This window comes from Ambystoma mexicanum, chromosome 1p, assembly GCF_040938575.1.
Source record: "Ambystoma mexicanum isolate Mex_15411 chromosome 1p, UKY_AmexF1_1, whole genome shotgun sequence".
Taxonomy (NCBI): Eukaryota; Metazoa; Chordata; class Amphibia; order Caudata; family Ambystomatidae; genus Ambystoma; species Ambystoma mexicanum.
Window position 1 is genome coordinate 212052832 of NC_090921.1, and position 23308 is coordinate 212076139.

General features: G+C 46.0%; 1 protein-coding gene across 5 annotated transcripts in view; it reads left to right on the plus strand.

Annotated features, from left to right (window-relative positions):
• Positions 1-23308, plus strand: part of LOC138567864 (retinal guanylyl cyclase 2-like) — a 419705-nt gene that overhangs the window by 370995 nt on the left and 25402 nt on the right. For all 5 annotated transcript variants that reach the window (XM_069646359.1, XM_069646356.1, XM_069646366.1 and 2 more), the window contains 3 exons: positions 7843-7991; positions 9529-9692; positions 10536-10728. In XM_069646359.1, the coding sequence (XP_069502460.1) occupies positions 7843-7991; positions 9529-9692; positions 10536-10728 (506 nt within the window). The remainder of the gene's footprint in view (positions 1-7842; positions 7992-9528; positions 9693-10535; positions 10729-23308) is intronic.

The following is a 23308-nucleotide window of genomic DNA, read 5'->3' on the forward strand; positions in this document are numbered from 1 at the left end:
TGAGCATTTAGCAAGAATGAAGAAGAGAGAAGACAACAGTGGTGGCATGCCCACGGAGATCCCATGGTGGACCAGAGGTCCCTCAAACTACACAAGACTACTACGTGGTCCTGACCGCCGACCATCCGGTTACCCGTGGAGCTGTCAATCGGTAACGAGTGAAAATATGGAATGCGGGCGCCGGACAAGCAAAAGGCAGAGAAAATGAGGAAAGCAGCGAATCCGAACATACGAAGGCCCCGGTGAGGTAAGACCAGGTAAAGGATAGGCCTAAAAGGAATCATCATGTGACCGTTCATCCTACGAGAGAATAAGAAAATTAATGATGATGACAAGAGAAGCCTGAATACAATAAACCTTGAAAGGCACACTGAATTTAAGAAACAAACACCCGAGGAGAAAAGCCCAGAGAAATATGAATGCAATAGGAACTTTAAGATACACGAAGACTGAGAGAGCCAGGCCTGAGGAGAAGGGCAAAACGATAATATCTGTCAAAAGACAGAGAAGGTAAAGAGAAAGAATACTGTGACCTAAGGAAAAGAGAAGAGGATATAAAGAGAGAGAATTACAGAGACTGGCTATGACTACCCTGGGAAAGGGAAACAACAACAACCCTATATGATCAATGAGGTTGTTCAAGGTTCAAAAAGCCAATCTCTGAGAAAGGAAAAGAGTGAATCATTGTATTAATGAGAACAGAGAAGAAGAAACCTGCAAGAAGCAAGCTGTGGATATAGGAGCCATTTACCTATCTTTAGTTGTTTGAATAGTGGTAGGGCCAGTTAGGCTTAGTTTGGACTGTGGATGGTTTTCCTTTTGGCATTCACAGACGGCTGACAAGCACCTTCGTTAGTTTAGGTAGGGAACGCCCCATAGCGATAGCGACAGCTAGGCATTACATATATTCTTTTTATAAAAAAACATCACTGAAATGACCTCAAAGAGTTAGGGCCTCATTACACAGACGGCGGTAAGGGTTAACGGTCACCGTTAATGGTACCGGTGACCGTTAACCCTTACCGCCTTACTACGAGGTCCCTTTGCGGGTTGGAGACTTTAACGCCTGCTTTTTGCAGGCGTTAAAAACCAACCTGCAAAGGGACCAGGGAGCTAATTACGGTACCGCAATTTTCGGTGCCGTAATTAGAACCTTCCCCATTCCCATTATGCCCTATGGGGCAAAAATGGGAATGGGGAAGGGCAGTGGTGGAAGGGGGAATTACCGCCCCACCAACCTTGGAATGGGGCGGTAATTCCCCTTTCCACCAAGGTGGTGCCGGTATTTTACCGGCATGGACCAAGGTGCTAATAGCACCTTGGTCCATGTGCTAATACCACCATCCGTGTAATGAGGCCCCTGGACTGAGTGTTTCAAATGAATACTATCTATGTGGAATTCTGCACATCTTATTTAGCTTCTACAGTCACTCTGAAAAATGTAATCATAGAAGCATTTTTTCTTCACTGAAATTGCTTAGTTTGATAAAGCTCTCTTGAAAAATATATATTTTAAAATGTTTTTGAATAAGCTTCTTGCTTGAGACACTAATGCTTTAAGTACTTCACATGAGTTGAGGGTGGGGGTTCTGAATGTACCAGTAAATAGAAATGAATCCATGTAGGGACACTTGCACTGTCAGTCCTCTGTTCTGCTTACACCAAACACCCCACCACCCACTGACCATCTATCCATGTCTTGATGTATTATGTAAGGAACTCATGGTGGCAACAGTAAATACAGACACAAGTGATCACAGTTCAAGAGTGTTTATTAAACTGTATACATGGGTGAGAAAAAAGCCTAATCTAAACTTAAATCTAAGATGGAAACAAGCTACGACCATCAAATAATAATACGGCAGTCCTAGTGGCATCTTGTCAAAATAAAAAAGGGCCTATACTAAAAAAAAAACTGTTTCCAATCCTTACTGCTTAGTTAGAAAATAACGTGGGGTAATGTTCCCCAGAAAAGAACGAAGTGTTCAGAAAATGATAAGTCAGGATGGTATGGCTGGGGTCTCCCTTCCCCCCGTTTTTAACATGGGACACGTCAGGACCTCTGAGCACAGCACACTCCTGGGCCTCGGCAGCACAAGTTTCCAAATATCAGGGACTTCTGTAGCCAAGTCTCTTTTTTTTTTTTTGTCAAAATCTTTTTATTGAAACATCAATACAAATTGACTTCTTACCGATATAAAACAGTGGCAACATTATTCAAATCTATCCAAATTCGCCAGCTTTATAAACTTCAGCAATTGTCTCAGTGACCAATTAATTTATAACAAAGCATTAACATTTCATTTTAACAACTATGATTCTATTAGTAATTTCGCAAATGCCCTTGGGGATGTATTATTGTAGCTGTATGTTCTGTTGCGTTCTTCGTTAAAGAGAGTAAAAGAAGAAAAAGAAAGAAAGAGAAAAAAAAAGGTCTTTTCACCAGCATCCCCCTACGATCCAGGTGTTACCCCCAGTGCACTGCATCATCCCCCCGTTCTGGTATAAGTTCCATACAGTCCTTCCCTCACTCTAAGCCATTCAAAGCTGAAGGAGGTATTTAACCAGTCTTGGTTGGAAGAACATGTGTTCCTTTTCTTCCACATGCTCTAGGAATGGGCCCCAAATATGTCGGAATTTGTCTGTCCGGTTCTCTATTGCTGCCGTTAGCTTCTCCATTCCCAAAAGCTCCCAGACCTTGACCCACCAGTGTGCAGTGTGGGGACCCTCTGGTTCTTTCCAGAATCGCGCGGGCGTAAGGCGGGCGCCATTAGTAGTTGAGTGATTAGCTGCACTCTGGGAAAAGATTGTGCAGAGGATCCGTCCTCATGGGAGTCACCCAACACCATCACTAATGGGTCCATGGGGAGGAAGGATCCACAGATGTCCTTGATTTTGGATCGAATCTCCAACCAGAAGGACTGAATAATTGGGCAGTGCCGCCGCATGTATCCCAAGTCTCCTTTAGCCCCACACCCATGCCAGCAAACATCAGGGTAGTCTACATTCATGGTGTGCCGTCTCTGCGGCGTGAAATACCATCGATAGCATATTTTAATTGCGCATTCCCTAACTGTTGTGCATGTAGAAGACTTATGTGTTCTGTCCCAGATTCTTTGTCATGATTCAGGAGCTATCTCCCTCCCCATCTCCTTCTCCCATGCTAACATGTAAGGTAATTTTTCCTCCTCTGGAGCTATTTCTAGGAGTCGGTAGCATGTTGCCACTTTGTGGGAACATTGTCCTTCTGCGGCAGTTAGCTCTATGCCTGTGGGAGGCCTGGTGGCAGCCTTTTTAATGGACGGGTTGGTGACCCAGTGCCTGAGTTGTATGTATTTAAACCTTTCGGTTTCTGGGAGGTTAAATTTCTCCTTACATTGAATGAAGGTCAAGGGGATATTGTCGACAAATACCTCTTGCAGCCTCAGGGTCTTTGTTCCTGACCAGTTTCGGTATGATCTAGGATGAAGCCCTGGAGTGAAGGCAGGGTTCTTTGTGATCGGGGTCAAGGGGCCCAGTCCCGGGGCAATCCCCCTTAAGGTGATCTGCCTATCCCAGCATCTAAGCGTGGAGCTCGTAGTTGGGAGAAGTGGATGTTGAGAGGCCCGTACTTCCCGCGGTAGGAAAGGGAGGTGGGAGAGAGGAGCCCTGGCGAATAGTTTCTCTATGTCCTGCCATTTGGGGGGATTCTCTTGAATAGCCCAACACAGGATGGGGGCGATTTGAGATGCTCGATAGTATCTTAAAATGGAGGGGAGCACTAAGCCTCCAAGCTGCCTACCTCTGATGAGGATCTTGCGCTGAATTCTGGGTGTTTTGCACTGCCAGATAAATCGGCATATCTCTTTCTGCAAATCTTGTAAGTCCCGCTCTGGAATATGGACTGGGAGCGCCTGAAATGCATAAAGGATCGGGGTAGCAAGGTCATTTTAACTGCTGTTATGCGCACCAGCCATGGAATCTCCTGGGGAGCCCATTTTAGTAGAGATTCCTTTGCTTCTGTTATTAGCGGGGAATATTGGCCCTCATCAATCCAGAATAATTAGGAGTTAAGTGCAACCCCACATATGTTATTTTGAAGTTTACCCACCTAAGGGAAAATGTATTCTGTAAGGCATTTAGTACCTCGGGTGTTTCAGATAGATTCAGCCCCTTTGATTTGGCCATGTTTATTGAGAAGACCGAGATCTGCGCAAATCTATCAAGCAGGGTCATGAGCGGGGGGACCGAGGTCTGAGCCTCTCTCAAAAAGCAGAGCACATCGTCCGCAAATAGCGCGACTTTGTGATTTTGATCCTTTACCTTGAACCCTTGGATTTCGGAGTGTAGACGGATATGTTGGGCTAGTGGCTCCATTGCTATAGCAAAAACCAGAGGTGATAGGGGACACCCCTGCCTGGTCCCTCTGGCAAGCGGTATCCGTGGTGTCCAATGAGCGTTGACTCGAATTTGGGTGGAGGGGATCCGGAAGTTGGCCAAGATCAACTTATAGAATTGCGAACCAAAACCAAAGCCCTTCAGGACTAAGTGTAAGTAGTCCCATGACATGCTGTCAAAGGCCCGATGGGCGTCTAGGGATAACAGGGAGAGAGGGCCTGGTATGGAGAGGGCCAGGGCTATTAGATCTATTGCTCTCCGAATGTTGTCATGGGTCGCTCGGCCCTGAATAAAGCCTGTCTGATCTCTATCTATTAATGTAGGTAATACCTCCCCCAGACGACGCGCTATGATTTTACTGAAGAGCTTGACGTCAGTATTGAGCAAAGCTATGGGCCGATAGGAAGCACAGTCTGCCGGATCTTTTCTGGGTTTTAAGATTAGGGTTGTGTATGATTCAGCCATAGATGGTGTAACCGATCCCGATTCCCATAGGATGTTGAATAGTTTTGTGAGATGCGGTGTGAGTTCTTCTGCGAAAGTTTTATAAAATTTGTTTGTGAATCCGTCTGGGCCAAGTCTCTTTTACACACAGTGGGCCTCATTACACGGATGGCGGTAAGGGATTCCCGGCACCGGTAAGGGCATTGGTGCCGGTAATCCCCTACCGCCCTACTACGAGGTCCCTCGCTCGCTGAGGGACTTCCGAGCAAATAACGGTACCGCTAATAGCGGTACCGTTATTAGCTCTTTCCCCATTGCCATTGAGCCCTATGGGGGCTCGAATGGGAATGGGGAATGGTAATTGGCATGGGGACTAACCGGGTCCCCAAGGGTCGGAATGACCCGGTAAGTCCCCATATCGCCTACCCGGACCCAGAAGGCAGTAAGGGGTAGCCACGGCGCTAATATCGCCATGGCTACCGCCTACCGTGTAATGAGGCCCAGTCTCTTGCCTCAGAGGGCCTGAAGTGCCAAAACAAACAAAATGTTCCTTTAATAAATCATAAATCCTCCAGTTTGGGTGATTACCCTTCGCATTAGGATCTCCCTGTGCCGGGCTTTGATCCTTCTCTCAATGTCGGTCTCCCTCTGTCAGGTTCACTACAGCCTTTCAATCACAAGTTCATCAAACCTTCAGTGTGGACACCCCTCGGTCGGGTTCACCTTGTCAACACAACATTCTCAGGTGCTTTATTCTTCACCCCAGTACCTAGGCATCCCTAAGCCAGGTTCACTCTTGCCAGTTACACAGTTCACCTGGCTTTATCACAGTACGGGATTCACTCTCGTTAACTTTCCCCTTGGAATTCCGTCAGGGCCGATTACGAGGTTCCTTTTGCGGGACTTTCCGGGTCCCGCGAGGGGAAGAGGGAGGTAACAACGGGACACTTGTAATGTGCCCGTTATTACCTCCATCCCCATTCCCATTGAGCCCTGTGGGGGCTCAAAAGGGAATGGGGAATGGTTCCTGCAAGGAGGAATTACCGGGTCCTCCTATGTCGGAATGACCCATTTATTCCTCATTGCAGGAACAGGGCAACAGAGCCCGGTTTGGAGGCAGCCATGGAGCTAATAGCTCAATGGATGCCTCCAAACTCATAATGAGGCCCAGTCTCTTTAGACCCCTTAGGTTCTTCCCTCTACCTAAATCTGGGTCTCAGCCCTAGTCAGGCTATGTACAGTTCTTGTTCACACAATTCACTTTGCTTCTCAGCGTGTCAAAGACTTTCAATTGTACAAGGGATTTTGCTTGACCCTTGTTTGACCCCTTTGACAACTCACACCGGCCTTCCCCCAAGGCCTCTTGGTTCTTGTAGTTTAAAAAAACCTACAAAGAAAGTTCCAGTCAGAGGGCCTCATTACAACTTTGGAGGTAGCCATGGTGCTATTGGCGCCATGGCTGCCTCCAAAACCGTGTCCGGGTTCCCTGTATGGGCCATTCCGAGTTTCGAGTGCCCGGTAATTCTCCTTCAGGGAACCTGGCCCAGTCCTTCCTCATTCCCATTTGAGCCCCTAGGGCTCAGTGGGCATGGGGAGGGAGCTAACAACGGGCCCACTCATAATGGGCCCGTTGTTAGCTCCCTGGTTCCCTCGAGGAACCCGCTATGGACGTTTGGATAAAGCAGATGTCCACAGCGGGTCCCGCGAGGGAACCTCGTAATATTGCGGAGTGGGTTTAACGGCGCCAGCTCCATTACCGGCGCCGTTAAACCCATTCCACAATAATCATAATGAGGCCCATAGTCATTGGAATGAGTGCCCACTCAGCGCTGGACCACTCAGCACCTGGACCCTTATTCAGGTTTCTTTTAGAGTTCGAGTACACATGTTCTTTGTCCACCAGTTCATATAATGTCGCCACTTGCAACGTTGGGCCCAGCATAGTTCAGTTTCCTATCAGTACTCTCCAACTCACCGGATGTGCTGAAATGTTGGAGTTTCGTGCCTCGGGAGCCAAGGACGACACCACGGTGGCACGCGCTGCTCCTTGCTTTGGATATCAGCGCGGGAGGACCCTGTGCACCGTTGACACCAGCAGCTGGACTTCCCGGTCTTATGATTCCTCTTTCGGAGGCTTTGCAGGCCTGAGTTGAAAAGGGCAAGGGCAATTCCCTCCTCTTTGTCCTTTTAGGTCTCGCCACCTTCCTCCTCTGTTTGAACTGCTGGTTCGTACTGGCTGCTTCCTCGTGCGTTCAGCCTTGCTCGTAGTGTGCTCTTGTGCTCCACCTTGTATCTCTGTGGGGAAGGGAAAGCGCTGTCAGGTGTGTGTAGTTGTTGTCAATTGCCTGACTCTGCCTGACCTTTGTGTTGGGACATGTCAGATAAACGGCTCTGGTGTAAGTGTGTTGTCTTTTACGGTGTAAGAAAATGTGTTGGAAAAGGGGTGGGGTAGAGCTTTAAAATATCCTACGGGATAGGATGGGGAAAAGGTGTGATAAGGAAGGGAATCCCACATCCACTCCCCGAAGATCCCTCATCCAGGTGATCCTCCCCCACTAGTCCATCCCCAGGAACTGGATCCAATAGCGATGGCTGTGTCCTGGCCACCTGGATGGCAGATCTCTGGGGACTAGCGAGTGAGACACCTTGGAGGTTTCCCCCAATAAGTAGTGAGAAATGGACTGAGATTTGAGAGCCAGATGAAACTTACAGGAGCGCAGAGTATGGGCCTGGAAAACCGCCCATGCCCCATTTTTTTATCTGTGCCACAAAGAATGACTTGATGTGCTGTCCTGCAGGGCTACTAGTACAAGACCCACCACATTACTGATGCTAAATAACATTGGCCTTTCAAGTAAATTTAGGATTTTGATTTGGTTCTGATGCTGCACACCAGTGAGCATTTTATCGACTGAGCTTTGGATAGTTCACCTATTTATTACAATGTTTCTACATGGATTCATAGACTTGACTAGAGATTGGTGTGTCTCCTTCTCTCTGTGTCCTTCCCTGGTCTTTTAGAAATCATCAAGAAGGTGCGGAAGCCACCTCCACTCTGCCGTCCCTCTGTCTCTGTAGACCAGGCACCCCTTGAGTGTGTGCAGCTGATGAAGCAGTGCTGGAGTGAGCAGCCAGAACGACGACCTACAATTGATGAAATCTTTGACCAGGTGAGATTCCCTGATCCAAAGGCTCATCATCAAAACCATCCATCATTCACTGTGTGAAAGAGTCCCCAATGAGTAGGCCACCATTGATTAAATCTTTGAACAGGTGATGAGGTCACATCAAGTGTGTGGCTGCCAACTAGCCAAGTGTAATAATCATTGTTCAGATCTTGGATCAGGTGACAGCATCTCAACTAACAGTCTACTATTGAGAAGATCTCTGGTCAGGTGAGGGAGACCCAGCCATTGGCCCAGCACTGAAGAGATCTTTAACTAGGCCTTTGACTAAGATTCAATCCAAGGGTACACCATCAATAGGATCTCTAGGCTCTCCATCAGTAGAGGATTCCAAACAATGTTAGGAACTTTGACATGTTCGAAAGCCCCCAACCTATAAATAGCCTACCTTCAAGTAAATATTTGACTGGGTAAGACTTTCCAAACCATTGACCCATACTTGCACAGATAATCTTCAGATAAGAATCTCCGAACCAGTGACACATGATGTTTATATCCCACTCTGAGTAGGATCTTCCACTGTCTGTAACCAATCTCCAACAACCCTTTTGAAGCTTTCCAATGTAATTACTAGAAACTGTGTATTTTTAAGCTTGTCTTCCTTGTTGATGACTGACAATGTAGTCTGTGTAGTCTATACCTGTCTGTTTGCTTTACAATAGATCTATACGTTTATATATGTGCTCTTTGCCAATCTCTCCGTGCTATTGGACCCACTGCTCTCCTTGGAGCAGTACTGTACATTTTGATTCTGGCATAGTGCTGCATGGATCATAATTTCTCTGCCCGTAAATTACCATTGTACCATTTTGGTTGCTCTGCAGCATGGTGTTAGAGCCAGACTATATGGATATCCACCCACATTGAATTTTCATGTGGACAAAGATGAAGGAACCCCTTGAAGTCATCTGTTTTGGGTCCTGAAAAAGAAATGTCTTGTCTGGATCCACACCTTTTTTAGGGTGTGTAAACAGGCATGGAAACCCAGGAATTCCTGGATTTCCATGCCTGACTTACACTGCTTCATAAAAACAATTAGAATTGTATCTGTATCAAAATGATTGTGGGCACACAAGTTATGGTCTACTCTAGGTAAATTACAGGTCATACAAAATTATCCCAGAAGTAACTAACTTTGCATAAAGGAGCAAAGACTTGTTCTGGTGACTGGAGCTTCATGACTGTCTTCATAGAACATAGGGAACTCGATCTGTGAAATATATCAGCAGAACAATGCACGGGAGATCACAGGTAGCCTCCCTCACATTTCACATCCATTGGTCCATACCATACTGTCTGGCATGTATTTCTTCCTCCATTCATGCATGTTAAATTTCCCAGAGTCAGAATATGAATGCAAGGGGCCCTGAGGGTTGTCTATTGCCCTTCTTAGATTCACAGTTCCCTCTATGCTCCACGCTTTAGGACCAAACTAGAAGTTCAAAGGAGGAAATCAATGGGTCTTAGTGCCTGCTCTTCTACACCCTTCTCTTGTTCATACAGTGTTTATCTCTTTGAGCAGTTCAAGAACATCAACAAGGGTCGGAAGACCAATATCATTGATTCAATGTTGAGGATGCTGGAGCAGTACTCAAGCAATCTGGAGGACCTGATCCGGGAGCGGACGGAAGAGCTGGAGATTGAGAAGCAGAAGACAGACCGGCTCCTCACCCAGATGCTACCTCCGTGAGTTCACTTCTGACAATCATTCTTAGGTGGCGGTATGGGACGAGTGGAAGTGGAGACTGTAGAAGCAGGAAAAAGAGAGAAAGTGTAATGAACATAGATAAAGAGGAGATTGGTTGAGCTGGATTAGCAAATGCCAGGGCTGATGAGGAATTTGAAAGGAAAGAATAGGGCAGTTGAAAGGAATTGAGGGTAAAAGGGGGCAGAGATGAAAAAAGACAAGCAGAGTGCTTAATAAAGAAGATGGACGAGGGTAGCAGAAGGGAAGAAAAAAATCTGACAAGGCATGAATACAGAGAATGAGATTGGGAGAAGAGAAGTTAGTTAAAGGAGAGAGAGTAATTCGGTAAAGGAAGAAAAGCCTGAAGAAGGAGGAGACTCTGAGAGCATGGAACAGTGAGAGAAAGGTGGACAATGGCATGGAAATGGGGAATACTTTGTTCACTTTGCTTTTTCTCACACTCTGAATGCCCCCGTGCTACCCTCTCTCTCTCTATCTGCATCACCTTCTATGCTTCTCCTTATCTTCCATGATACGTTACTTCTATCTAAAAATATCTCTCTCATATCCCACAATCATTCTCCCCTCTTTTCACTTTTCTCCCAGCATTGCCTCTTTTTTCTCTCTCTTATATCTTATGTTTTCCCTTTCTCATTGCATCTTTCCTTTCTATACCCTCACTCGTCTCATCTTGTTCCTCCACTTCTTACTATTCAATGGGCCCTTTCTCTCTTTTCTTCTTCTTCTCTATATTTTCCTCATCATCCTCTACTGTTGCCGGATAACTTATTTTACTTGTTTCATCCCTTCCTCCCCGGGTCTTGTTTCTGTTCCTTCTGCAGGTCTGTGGCAGAAGCCCTGAAGACTGGTGCTCCGGTAGAGCCAGAGTACTTTGACCAGGTGACACTCTACTTCAGTGACATCGTGGGCTTCACCACCATCTCGGCTATGAGTGAGCCCATCGAGGTGGTGGACCTCCTCAATGACCTCTACACACTTTTCGATGCCATCATTGGTTCACATGATGTGTACAAGGTAAACACTCTAATGTGATGTGAAGATGAGGCAGCAGATGGGTGCAGCCATTGTTACTGAGAATGAACCAAAATGAAGCTTTAGACAGTGTCTATGGTCAGATTATCTGATAAGCAGTGACCCCAATAATGGATTGCTCTCGATTTGACAGTACTTCTGATACTGCCCAGAGTGGTTATTTGTATTTCCTGAAAATAACCAGATATGTTCACTTTGTGTTTCCTCTGCATCCTTTCTGAAATTGTCTTTGCTCTCCCCTCTTGCTTCTCCACACTCTTTTTGACTGCTTACACTCTGTTCTCTCCTCCTCTCCCTTTCTTCCTTTTCCTATCTTCTCCCCTTACTTTCTTCTATGCACTTACTATATCATAATTGTCCCTGGACCTAGTATGATAGCAACCTCGCCTGTCTCCTCCCCCTATCCTTACTTGTTCCCTCTCACCCCCACCCTGGAGCTCTATCTGAAATGTCATCAGGCGTAGTACGAAAGTGGCTTGTTTTGTTCCTCCCCTCCCTTTCTGCACCCCTCTCCCTCACCTTTTGTTTTCCTCCGGCTCTACCAGAAATGTCGTCAGACCTAGTACAGTAGCCGCTTATCTGTTTCCATTTCCTTCCCAATCGCCCCTCTCCCTTCATTATCTATGTCTTAGCTCTTGCACTATCTGAAATGTCGTCAGGCTGAGTACGATAGTTAATTTCACACCCTTACTGTTCATGGCCTGTAAGAATGTCATTGTATTTTCCCCTTTTCCCTTCCTTGCCTTGAAGCGCTTTGAAACATATTGTGTATAGGCGCTTTATAAATAAACTATCATATTATATCATATCATATCATTTATTTTGAGGAATTACTGTCTTAGACAGCTTCAAAGATCCAGGTTGGCCAGAGTACCTTCTTAGGGACACGTCCTATACAGTTTTTTATGTTATTATTAAGGATTGGAGAAAAGTCTTCTGGCCAGAAATGAGAGATCCATTTTTATTCTGTTAAATTCTTTTGGGTTTAGGATTCAAAAGGAACTATCACTCTATTGCCAATGATGGTTGAGCTATTGCCAAACACATTGGATGGGGTTCTTCCGATATTTTGTGTTAAGAAAATTCCCATTCAGTGCAACAGAAATATTTCATAAGGGGCCCCACAGTGTTTTCACCCTCAGCTCGACAAGAGGCTCATTTGCAGTTCCAGAGCATATTGTTAAAATTCCTGAACTAGGGCCATTACCTATGCAGTGATTCTATACTGCACTCCTCCACACTTGATAATGGCATGTGGGCCAAGGTTTGAACCATCCCTATTGCCTATCTTTTCCCCCGCCTCAAGATGGTGGAAGCCAGATTCGGTGAAAGGGACATTTACTTGAACCCAATCACAGAAGCTGCTCAAACGACTCTGCGCAGCAGAATGTACACTCATTCAACAAGTTAGTGATCAGCAAGAGCAAGACATATACAATGGAAAGGAAAGAGGCCCTGGGTAACAACCAGGCATCAGTACAAAACAACACTGTCTCTTTGGAAGCAGTATACAATGAATTGAAAGTGTTCAGAGAAGCGAAACAATACTACCTAAAAGGGAATGTTTCAATATTAATGACAATCATAGTCGTGGTTAGAGACACATAACAAATAAAAGAGTAAATTAAATGATCACACCATTTACAACAGCCATTATGACTATGAAAATGCCACTCAAAGAAAGCCAGGAAACAGGGCCAAAACTCATCATATGGTGTTAAGCACCCGTTCCAAGGGCTGGAATGGGTGACAAAAGCCTGGTGGCCTGAGTTAAAGGTCCAAGCGAAGTCAGGGAATTTAAGGAGGGCCTCAGGATGTTCCCACACGTTCAAGCCCTTGGAGCAGGTTCTTAATGCTATTAGCACCTGTCCCATGGGCTGAGATGGGGCTAATTTAAAGTATTTTCGTTCTGTGAAGGGGTCGTCTCGCGGCATCCCATGCACAGAATAAAAAGACTGTTCAAAGATGGCCACCGTGGAATGGCAAGGTGTGGCTCCGTACGGAGCCCCTCTTCCATGTCCAAATTGACCAAACCGAAGTGGAGCGGAAGACGCAGCAGCAGCCTGGCGGCAGCATTCGTCCCACAGCCATCAGGTAAGTGGAGAGGGGGGAATTTTTTTAAAAAAGGAACAGAGGGTGGGGGAAGATGGCGGGTGGCCGAACCAGCCCTTAGGCGACTTGGAATGCAGGCTGAGATCACCAGTTTCAGCCCACTTTACTAGCCTCCTGACTGTTTGACTCCCCCCGCCCCTCCGCAGGGTGCTTATAACAGTTAGGGATTCACAAGCTGGATTTGATCAGTTTCAACAAAATATAAGAATGATCAAACAACAGAGAACCCAGTTAGCCAAAGAAAAAGTACTATCCAAGAAATACACCAACTTCAAAGTGATATCTAAATGTCAATTCAGTAAAGGTCATTTAGGGATGACACCCAGCTTGTGTCTGGTGGTAGAATTGTTTCAGATAAAGCAGTAGCCGATGGCTCTTATTCTCTTTCCCTCTAAGGGATTTTTATACAGGAGGATTTATGGCATGGCACTAATATACTAACTTCCAAAAGTATGTCTATGGATAAAATAACGATGATGACATCACTATGTCTTTAGGTTTTTGTGAATAGCATCTATGCTACCTTAACCCTTTGTTATGTTACTATGGTTTCATGGGCTGTTGTCCCCAGGATGGCATCAACGCATGTGGGCCCTCTGGATCATATGGACTACCTTCTCCAGATATCCTGGCATTAGCTACTGTGTACGCTTCAATGGTCGGGAAGAAGTGAGGTTTAGCAGACATAGATGATCCTATGCTGACAATGCCCATCCACATCTTGGAGGACAGACCCAGTATTTAATGATATAGGTTCTGTTGAGAAAAATGCAAAAGCATGAGTCTCACAGGTCCCTGGCACTCCTGCCCGTCCTCTCGCACTCGCCTCCAGGCCCTGCACTCACCTCATCATCACTGCGCTTTAGCAAGGACCCAAGAGAGTGGCTCTCTCTGCACTTACCCTTGTCTCCATCGACTGGGTGCACTTGGACCCCCCAGGTCATGTCCCCCCGCCCTCCATCTCCCCTCCCCTGTAACCATCTGTGGACTTGCACAATCCAAATGCACCTTGCCTGAAGATCTTCTGTCTGTTCACCCCTTCTTCATTCCTTAATTGCACTTGCAAAAACTGCGGACTCATTGTCAGATCTATTTGCTGTTATCTCAACTGCTAATTGTATTACATGCACTTACTCTGCCTGTTCAGACTATTATCGTTTCAGAATTTCAAGAGCTCTGAACGACTGTTGTTTTTCCCACATGTTCCCACCCTCCTTGAGTGCTTTGAAAAACTTGACTTGTGTATAGGCACGATACAAGTAAACATTACCATTACCATGTAAGGTATTATTTATGAATTTGGGTTGTTCTTGAAAGTGGACAAAGGTTGTCTAAGAAAGCTAATGGAGGAGTAACAGTTTAGAGAGGTAACGTTCATGGAATCGTGTACCATATAGAGGACTTTGATGTCTTTCTTTAACTTGACAAGGAACCTGTGAATTTCTTTACAACTTTGGTTGTATGTGGCAGACTGCCATGTGAAAAGATCTATGCTCCTAGTTGTCTTCATATTTGTAACAAAAAGAAAAGGTGTTTTCTGCAAGGAAAGTATGCTCTGCCAAACAGAGGCTTTCTATGGATGCGTTGCAGTTCAAAGGTGGCATCAGGGGTTACATTGAAATGAATTATGGCTCAGGCAGTAAGTTAATTAAATCAATGTAATTCATTTAAGAGATACTTGTATACTTCTGCTGTTAACAGTTCAAACACACACCAGCAGCTCGAAAGACACAAGTTTGCATGCAGCGTCATTTGTGCATCTGGGCAGCTGTGTAGCATCCTCTTTGAATTACTTTTCTTTAAGAGCCCATCGGCAGTAGGAACCTATTCTAATAGTATCCATGATGTTCATTGATACCTCTGACATTATTATTACCTAAAGGTAAAGGTCAGGTAAAATGTCATAATCAAATGAGTCTGCTACAGTTCGAAAAGAGCCTGGCAGCAATGCGTTCTTATTTCATTTATGAAGGTCTCTTGTTGAAACTAACTAGTATTTCCAATGTCAAAATCATGCCTGATTCAAACCCATTTTTTGAATTATGCAAAGCACAGGAATGCTACTATTCCATGCAAAAGGAATCATCATCTGTATCCTAGCAGTATATTGGAATCCACCAATTGCATGGTAGGTTTAAACTAGGAATGGAGGGAGGTCTGATGGAACTGTTAATAGTTCCAAATCTCCTTCCATCGGGGAGATAACAGCTAATCACATGGGGGTGTGGAGAGGCAGAGTACATGAGAGTGGTGCCTCTCTTTTATTCTGGCAAATGCATGGTTTTCTGGGTTGGATAAACACCTACCCACTTCACAACTTCATAGTATGGCTTCTTTAACCATGCACAAGAGTCTCAGCACAGATATGTAGTGTATCTTATAGTAAACTATCGACTAAACCCTATCTTAGGTATGCCACACAACAGGTCCCTCAAGTGGTGCAGTGTCACAATTAGCCCCTCAAAGACTTGATCTTCACAACTGTCTGGGCCTTATCTTAACAAGTGATCCTTGAATTACCTCAGATTCACAATGGGCCCCTCAGGGACTTGGGCTTCACAATTAGTCCCTCCTGGGCCTTCACTTCACAAATGGTCCTTCTAGGACAATGGCTTCACAAGGGGTCCCTCAAGTACCAGGGTCTCACAGTTGGTGTTAGGAATCCCATCCTTCCATTACTGTCCTTTTTCAGTTATTTGATATTCTGAACCCTTCTGCCATGGATTTTTCTATGGTACCTTTAATGTTACAGGTGGATGGCTTTCAACTACAGCCTTCCAGTTCCCTGCAGGCAGGAGAATAAGGTTGCACAAGTGCTGGATAGCCACCTCCTCCAGGTGGACAAGGCATGGATGGCCTTCGCCATGGCTTCAACCAACTTACCTGAGGTGTCTTCGTGACACACCCCGACCCATGGTGTGCCTCAGAGCCCAGTGCTTACCTATGGCTTGGTGGATGCAGGCGGAGAATGGCACTACCATGATGCTTAGAAGACTAATGTGCGGAGGTCCCTTGGCTACCTTATGCGCACATGCCCTAAAGGTCTTCTGATATCTCCATGACAACTGGGACACTGGAAATCGGCAGTAGGACTTGATTCTGCTGGTAATAAAAACACCTGCGGGACACTGCACAGATGTGTCTCAACACTCCTTTCTAGTTGGCCTGTTTTTGTCACATGGTGCCTCTGCTTTTGTTCAACCTGTTCTATGAACATTCTCCTGTTTTCTTTTTCCTGTCCTGGCTCCCTACTCAGTCACTCTCAGTCTTCCAGTCCCTCCTGCCTTGTGCAGAACCCGTCTCATTATTATCCACCACATCTCCTGCCATACTTGTTTCCACCTATCATCTCATGGTGTCCCAGCAGTTCATCCGATGTACTACCACTGCACCGCCAGTTTTCGCACCATCTCTGCCTCAAATTAATCAACAGGTGATGCCAGGTGCCGCAAAGAGCCTTCCCTCGTTTTGCCCCTTTTCTGCTTTTGCCTTTGATGGGTGGCTCGAGGGATGAGTTTCTGGGCATTATTACATGTATGACACCATTCAACGCACCAACATGGAAGCAACTGCAAGGAAATCAGGAAGCTATACAAGTACACAGCGCAGGCGAGATGCATTGCTTGACACTTCGCCCTTATTCATAGGTCCTAGATCTACTTGCCTTGCTCGATCAACAACTCCCCTTGTATCAAACTACTCTTGTATCAGGGGAGCATGGACAGGCATGAGCACCTCTTCTGAGCGTGTCTCCTGGATTCTCTATCCCTCTCTATTTTATCCTCCTGCTCGGCTGGTATTCTCGGCCCTGATAGACATTCGAATTCTGGGAGCTAATTCGTAAATTGCTTGATACCGGATGCACACGGTAGACAATTGCCCTCGTACCTTTATTTTTGTGCTTTACGGAAGAACTGAGAGTGGCGGAATTGGGGCTGCATCAAGCTGAGCGTACGTGGCGCTCCTCCTACAGTTCCTGTGACAAACTGACCTTCGTTTCACTTTCTAGAAATGATAATTTGGCTATTAAGTTAGCCAAACAGAAATTATTTACACATAAGATTAAAATGGCACTCATTCAATCGAAGGAGCGTTTCGCTGTTGTTTAATCTTTCTCATCTAGCGCTCAATTTTGGCCGACAGCTCCTCCCTGATGCACTTTCTGAGCTTTTTCACTCCAACATTGAGAACATTCGTGGTTCTATTAAGCTCTCTCAGGCTAGCCCTACCTTGGCTGCTGATTGTCGTAGGCAGCTAGCTACTTCTGGCTGAGCTACCTTTCCGGTATTCACTGAGAAGGCCGTGCTGGAGGCTCTCTCTCATTTAAAATCTGCAGCTCCTTCGGACCCTGTTCTGTTCCCCTATTTGGTCTAAAGGATTATCTGCCTGAGATGATTCCTTTGGTGACTCAGGCTGTAAACCAGTCTTGTTGTTCAGGGCTTATTCCTAGAGAGCTTAAGCAGTCTATTGTGGTGCCTCTTTTAAAGAAGCCATCACTGGATGCTTCTGTTCTGTCTAATTTTCGTCCTATTTCCGTGCTTCCCTTTTTCATAAAAGTTCTTGAGGCTTTAATATCTTTACTTCTTTCTGGGTTTCTTGAGTCTTCTTCTGTGCTTGACCCATTTCAGTCTGATTTCCGCCGTGGGAGAGGCACCGAGTGTGTCTTAGTATCAGTGAAGGATGACATGGCCAAGTTGGTCGATGGAGGTGGTGTGGGGGCCCTGATTTTACTCAATCTATCAGCGGCCTTCGACACTGTTGACCACCCCATTCTCATATCCCACCTGGCCTCCATCGGCATCTCAAACCTTTCCTGGCGTGGTTTACCTTTTTTTGACAAACAGGACCAATCAGTATCTTTAACTTCTTTTCTCTCCTCTCTCTATTCTCTGTCCTGTGGCATCCACCAGGGCTCTGCCTTGTCCCGATGTTATTTAACATCTATTTGCTGCCTCTGTTTTCACTATCACGGCTTCAGGTGTTACTCTTATGCGGATGACACTCAGATACTGGTGCGCTTACATTGGGACCGGGAGGAGGTGTCATCTCGTTTTTGTGACTGCCTGGCAGTGGTGGGTGACTGGATGAGTGCCAATTGGCTCAAACTTAATGGGGACAAGACAGAGGTTCTGGTGGTGGGTGCTTCTTCTGAATCGTGTTCCTGGTCTTCTGCTTTTTGGCCATCTTCACTGGGTGAGTTTCCTATTCCAATGACGGTAGTGAAAAATCTTAGGGTCTATTTTGCTGCTTCCTTATCTATGGCATCACAGGTAAGTGCAGTGTGTCAGACGGAGCACTTTCTATTGAGGGTTCTTCTGAGGGTTTTGCCTGTTCCTTCCTCCTCTATTCGCCCTCTAGTCGTGGCCTCCCTAATTTCCAGCAGGTTGGATTATTGCAATGCCCTATATTTGGCCCAGCCTTCTGGCTTGATTCATTGTCCTCAACTGCTTCAGAACCTGGCTGCTCGGACAGCCAAAGCCACATCTTACGGTTCTCATATCAGTCCAGTACTGTATTCTTTGCACTGGCTCCCGGAGAAACAAAAAATAGTCTTTAACACTCTGGGCCTCATTACGACCCTGGCGGTAAGGGGTTTACGCCAGCGTTAGCTGCGCCGACCCCTTACCGCCAATTACGAGGTCCCTTAGCGCCATGGAGCTTTTAACACCCGCTTTTAGCGGGTGTTAAAATCCATGGCGCTAAGGGACCATGGAGTTAATTACGCCACCGTAATTTACGGTGGCGTAATTAACGCCTTCCCCACTCCCATTATGCCCTATGGGGCAAAAATGGGAATGGGGAAGGGTAAATGGGGATTGGGGACTTACCGCCCCGCCAAGGTCGGAATGGGGCGGTAAGTCCGCCAACCACCATGGCGTAAACGTAGTTTACGCCATGGTGGTAAAGTGACGGCCCAGGCGGTAACTTACCGCCTGGGTCTTGTTCCCCGGGCAGACTACTGGGTTGGTGCTGATTTTCTTAAAGGACAAATTCACACCGTATATTACCTGCCAGCCACTTCGGTCCAGCAATGACTTTGGTCGTGGTTCCCAGATTTCGTCTTCAAAGAGTCGGCGGTCAGGTTTTTTTGGTGGCTGCCAGTAAGCTATGGAATGGTCTTCCTTTAACATTGAGACAGACTATGAGCCACTTGCACTCTTGCTGCTTACTTACAACTCTGCTTTTTTGTTAGTCCCAGTATAGTTGGCGCTACAGTGAATATCCTCACACCAAGAAGCCTTTTGGTGAACGTGCACATTATAAATTTAACTAACATAACATAACAGTAATCACTTGCACCATAATTGGCTCAAAGTTAGACTACTGCAACTCACTCAATGCTGGTCTCTCCAAATCACTTGGCCATAACTACAGATCCTTCAAAAAAACACTGCAAGAATTGTGTTGAACCTCCCCTTTCATACTCACATTACCACAGCCTTGCATCATCTGCACCGGTTGTCGGTATTGGCTAGGATCTCTTTCAAAATCATGACCATGGTCCACAAAGTCATTTATGGTTAGACTCCAAGATATCTAGTGAGTAGGCTGATTGATGACCCAACCAATCGACCACGTCATGCTTCTACATGTATGCGTTTTACCCCAGCAAGAAAAAAGCTAAACTTGGCTGGTGGAAGAAGCTTTTCTGTTCATGGTTCAAGGCTTTGGAATACGCTCTCTGTTTCCCTCAGAACCAAATCCAATCTGAGCAAATTTAGCAAATCCCTCCAAACTCACCTGTTTCATCAGTTTCTGTCAGACTAATATGGAGGCTGCATTCTCTATTGACCGTTCTCTAGCTGTATTGCCCTAAGGTTTGAGCACTTCATAATGAACAAATAACAAGAATTCTGAAATTGTCGCTGGTTCGTGGTGGAAGAAATCTGCAAGAATTATAGTGCCCGCCAAACACGTGATGAACGAGAGCACCCCATCCATGGAACAATAACACGGTCCAAAACCCTGAATGTCATATGCTTAGTTTGTAGAAACTAGGCCCTCAGGTTTAGCAATAGAAGAAAGGGGTGAGGAGTTGCAACATTTTGCAAAATGAGAGAGCCTAATACCTGTGCGATATCAGACAAGGGTAGAATGAGGCTATTCTAATTATTTTCAGGTTGGAGTATCTTTTTAATTTTTTGAGGCCGCTAAATCACAAAAATTGGAAGGACGTTGTTAATGCAGTTTCCTGTCCATTCTTACAGGAGAGTATCCGCTATTGACTGTTCCCTATTCCAAAGCAGAAGTGCATGCGTTACCCCTTATGTTTGAAAACTGGAACAATTATCCTGCACATTTTCATTTCCCCTCCAGCATAGATGCCAAGGTGTTGTTTAGAAGAGCCCAGGTATAATATTGAGTTTTTAGTTGACACAACAAATGAGACCAAGCCCTCCCTGCTTGGGTTTTAGATACAATATTGCAGCTCTGTTACCTTCCACATCTATTATTTTAAGAATGGGAAAACTGGATATTAGGCTTACGTAGATAGCTACGCACACCATCACCTACATGGATATGATATGATAGGATATATTATATGATAAGTCATTTATAACGCGCCTGTACTAAAGTGTTTCTAGTCGTGACAAGACAAGGAGGGAAGACAGAGGGAGGACAAGACAAACGATCTTACTCGGCCTTGTGTCTTTCACATTGTGCAAGTGCGAGAATGAGAAGTGCAAGGGGAAAGGGAGGGGGTGAAGTGCAATGGAAAGGGGAGGGTAAAACAGGGCAGCAATGCTCTGAGCAAGTGCAGCCAGGGCAGTACGGCTCTGGGTAGTGCAAGGAGAACAAGGGACTGTAGGGTTACAGTTAAAGCCCGTAAGTGCGTGGTAGCCTGGAGGCAGGGCAAGTGTGACTGATTAAGAAAGAGCCTGCTACCCAGTGAGACTCTGAGGGTAGCTAAGCAACCAGTCGGTACAGCCGACAGGTAGGTCAACAGGGGAGGGAGAGAGAGAAAGCAGAGGAGAAGAGGAAATCTTTGAGCTGCTTCCTGAACTTCGGGTGTTCTGACTCGAGTTTGTGAGGGGCAGGGAGGCCATTCCAGAGACAGGAACCTGCAGAGGAGAGAGATCTTCCCTCACTCTCTGCCTTGAGAAGCATCTAACCCTTAGAGAGCTGGAGGTAGCTGATCGAAGGGCTCGAGATGGAAAGTATTTTGGAAGAGAGCGTTGGATGTAGTGCAGGCCATGGCCCCAGAAAGCCTTATGGACAATGGAAAGGGTCTTGAACTTGATTCTTACAGCCACCGGGAGCCAGTGGAGAGATTTCAGGGCTGGAGAGATACGGTCCCTGGGCTTGAGGCCAAGGATAGGTCATGCAGTCCTGTTCTGGATTAGTTGCAGAGGGTGGAGAGTAGAGGAAGGAAGAAGCTATTGCAGTAGTCCAGCCTAGAGAGACCCAGGGCTCTTTGAACATTGATCTTCTAGGGGAAAGTGAGAAAGTTAAGAGTCCCTTTGAGGAGGTAAAGTATCTCACAACAATAAACACATGCCTTGCGGGGCAAGGGGTCCAGGTGGGAGCCTAGAGAGAACCAGCAATAATGCCACAGTTACCGGAATATGAAAACACCCACATTCGACATTCTCAGAAGGGTGAAAAAAGGCAAGTTTTTGAGCACAGCACAATACAACACACCCAGATTCAACTTTCCTAGACGTGGAAAAAAGGCTATGTTTTTGAGCACAGCACAATCCAACACACCCACATTCGACTTTCCTAGGAGGGGAAAAGGCTAAGTTTTAGAGCACGGCACAATACAACACACCCAGATTTGACTTTCACTAGAAGGGAGAAAAAAGGCTACTTTATTTTAGCACAGCAGAGTACAACATACCCAGATTTGACTTACCTGTTCAGTCACAGCAGGTTGACGGCTGCAGGCTACGTGCTACCATGGCAAACACTGGCAGCCACCACTGGAGCTGTCCTTAGCCTCTGGTCCTTGGCCAAGGGGGCTGTCACAGCAGGGGGTGCCTTGGGTGACCGATTTAAAGGGCCCACCAACCAATGGGAGCATGGTGGGAGGGTTGTAGGGCGAACAAACAAGGAAGAAGTTAGGACAAAGGGAGGGGGGAGCGGGTCCACACGCTCTGTGGCACGAGAGTGAAACCTTTACAAATGCACAACTTACTATGCCACAGAGCTCCTGTCCTCACCCCAGTATCAGAGAAGTTGACGTTGGAGTTGCCTGATGATGGCGGGGATGGTCTGTGGGGACAGAGGGAGAAAACACATGTCGGAGCATGCTTGCCTGTTGTCTGAGCAGGGATTCGGGCGCCTGGGTCCTCCTGATCTGGACAGGCCCAAATAGGAATTGCCCTTTTCTTCATCTGCCCTTCGCTTTGGATGTCCAGGTGAGATACGCCCTTGATCTAAGAGTTAAGAGCAGAAAGGAAGAAGCTAAGAAGGTGGGTGGTGCTTATGCCAGGTGACCTAGATCCACTTGCACCTGCTCACCAACTGAAACAGAAAACATGCTGGAGGGCTGCTTAAGTAGGGAAAAAGAGAGGCAATCCAAGAAAGCACCAATAGTTTAAAGTGATTGACAGGTGGGCGGAGCTTAGGCCAGGTGATCTAGATCCACTTGCACCTGCTCACCAACTGCAGAATTCTGTCTTGTGCAAACCAAAACCAATCGACCAGAAGTTACGGGCTGCATGCCCAGCTGGGTCGGGCAAATTCTGTTGTCATTGCAATCCAAAGAGGAGAGCAGAAAACACAGCTCTTTGAAGACTTGCATATTCAGAGCACATGTTTATTCTAATAGTGAGCTATCGGGAGTTGCAGTGATCTCATATCCAACCTTGCATAAGGAACTACATGAACAGAACACATAAAGGCTTCACTACTACAAGTCTCTGGAAATTCAAAGCCAAAGTCTTATACAGAGTGGGAACTGTTTCGTTTTGTAACAAAACTCTCTCAGAAGGGGAAAGCACATTCCTAAGGTAGTGTCTATTCTTCTGTAGTGGTCAGCATTAGCAGCAGGATTCTCTATTGGATTCAAGCCCCATTCATGTTAATGGCTTCATTACAAGTTTGGTGGTTATTCGTTGGTAAATCCGCCAAATCAGTGCCTAAATCAGTTACTGCCACTACCACTCAGTCCTACTGACTTACCATGGGATTACGAGTGGTGGCAATGCTGTGTAAATCCCCTTTTTTGGAGTAGATAAGATCCATTGTGATTATGGCAGAATTACTGTGAGTGATAATTCAGATGGAGTAATTCCACTGATTTTGGAAGGCAAAGAGGAGGATTTATCTCCAGATTTTTGCTGGAGGTGAATCCTCCACTTTAACTGCTAACTCGAATTTCGGCAGTGTGGTTAAATTGGCAGTAATTTCATTGCAGCCAAAATAAGTGGCAGAAACGTACCTCCTGCCACTTCTTTACTGCACTGCTGAATTTATAATAAAGCCTTGATCTTGGTCTCCCTTT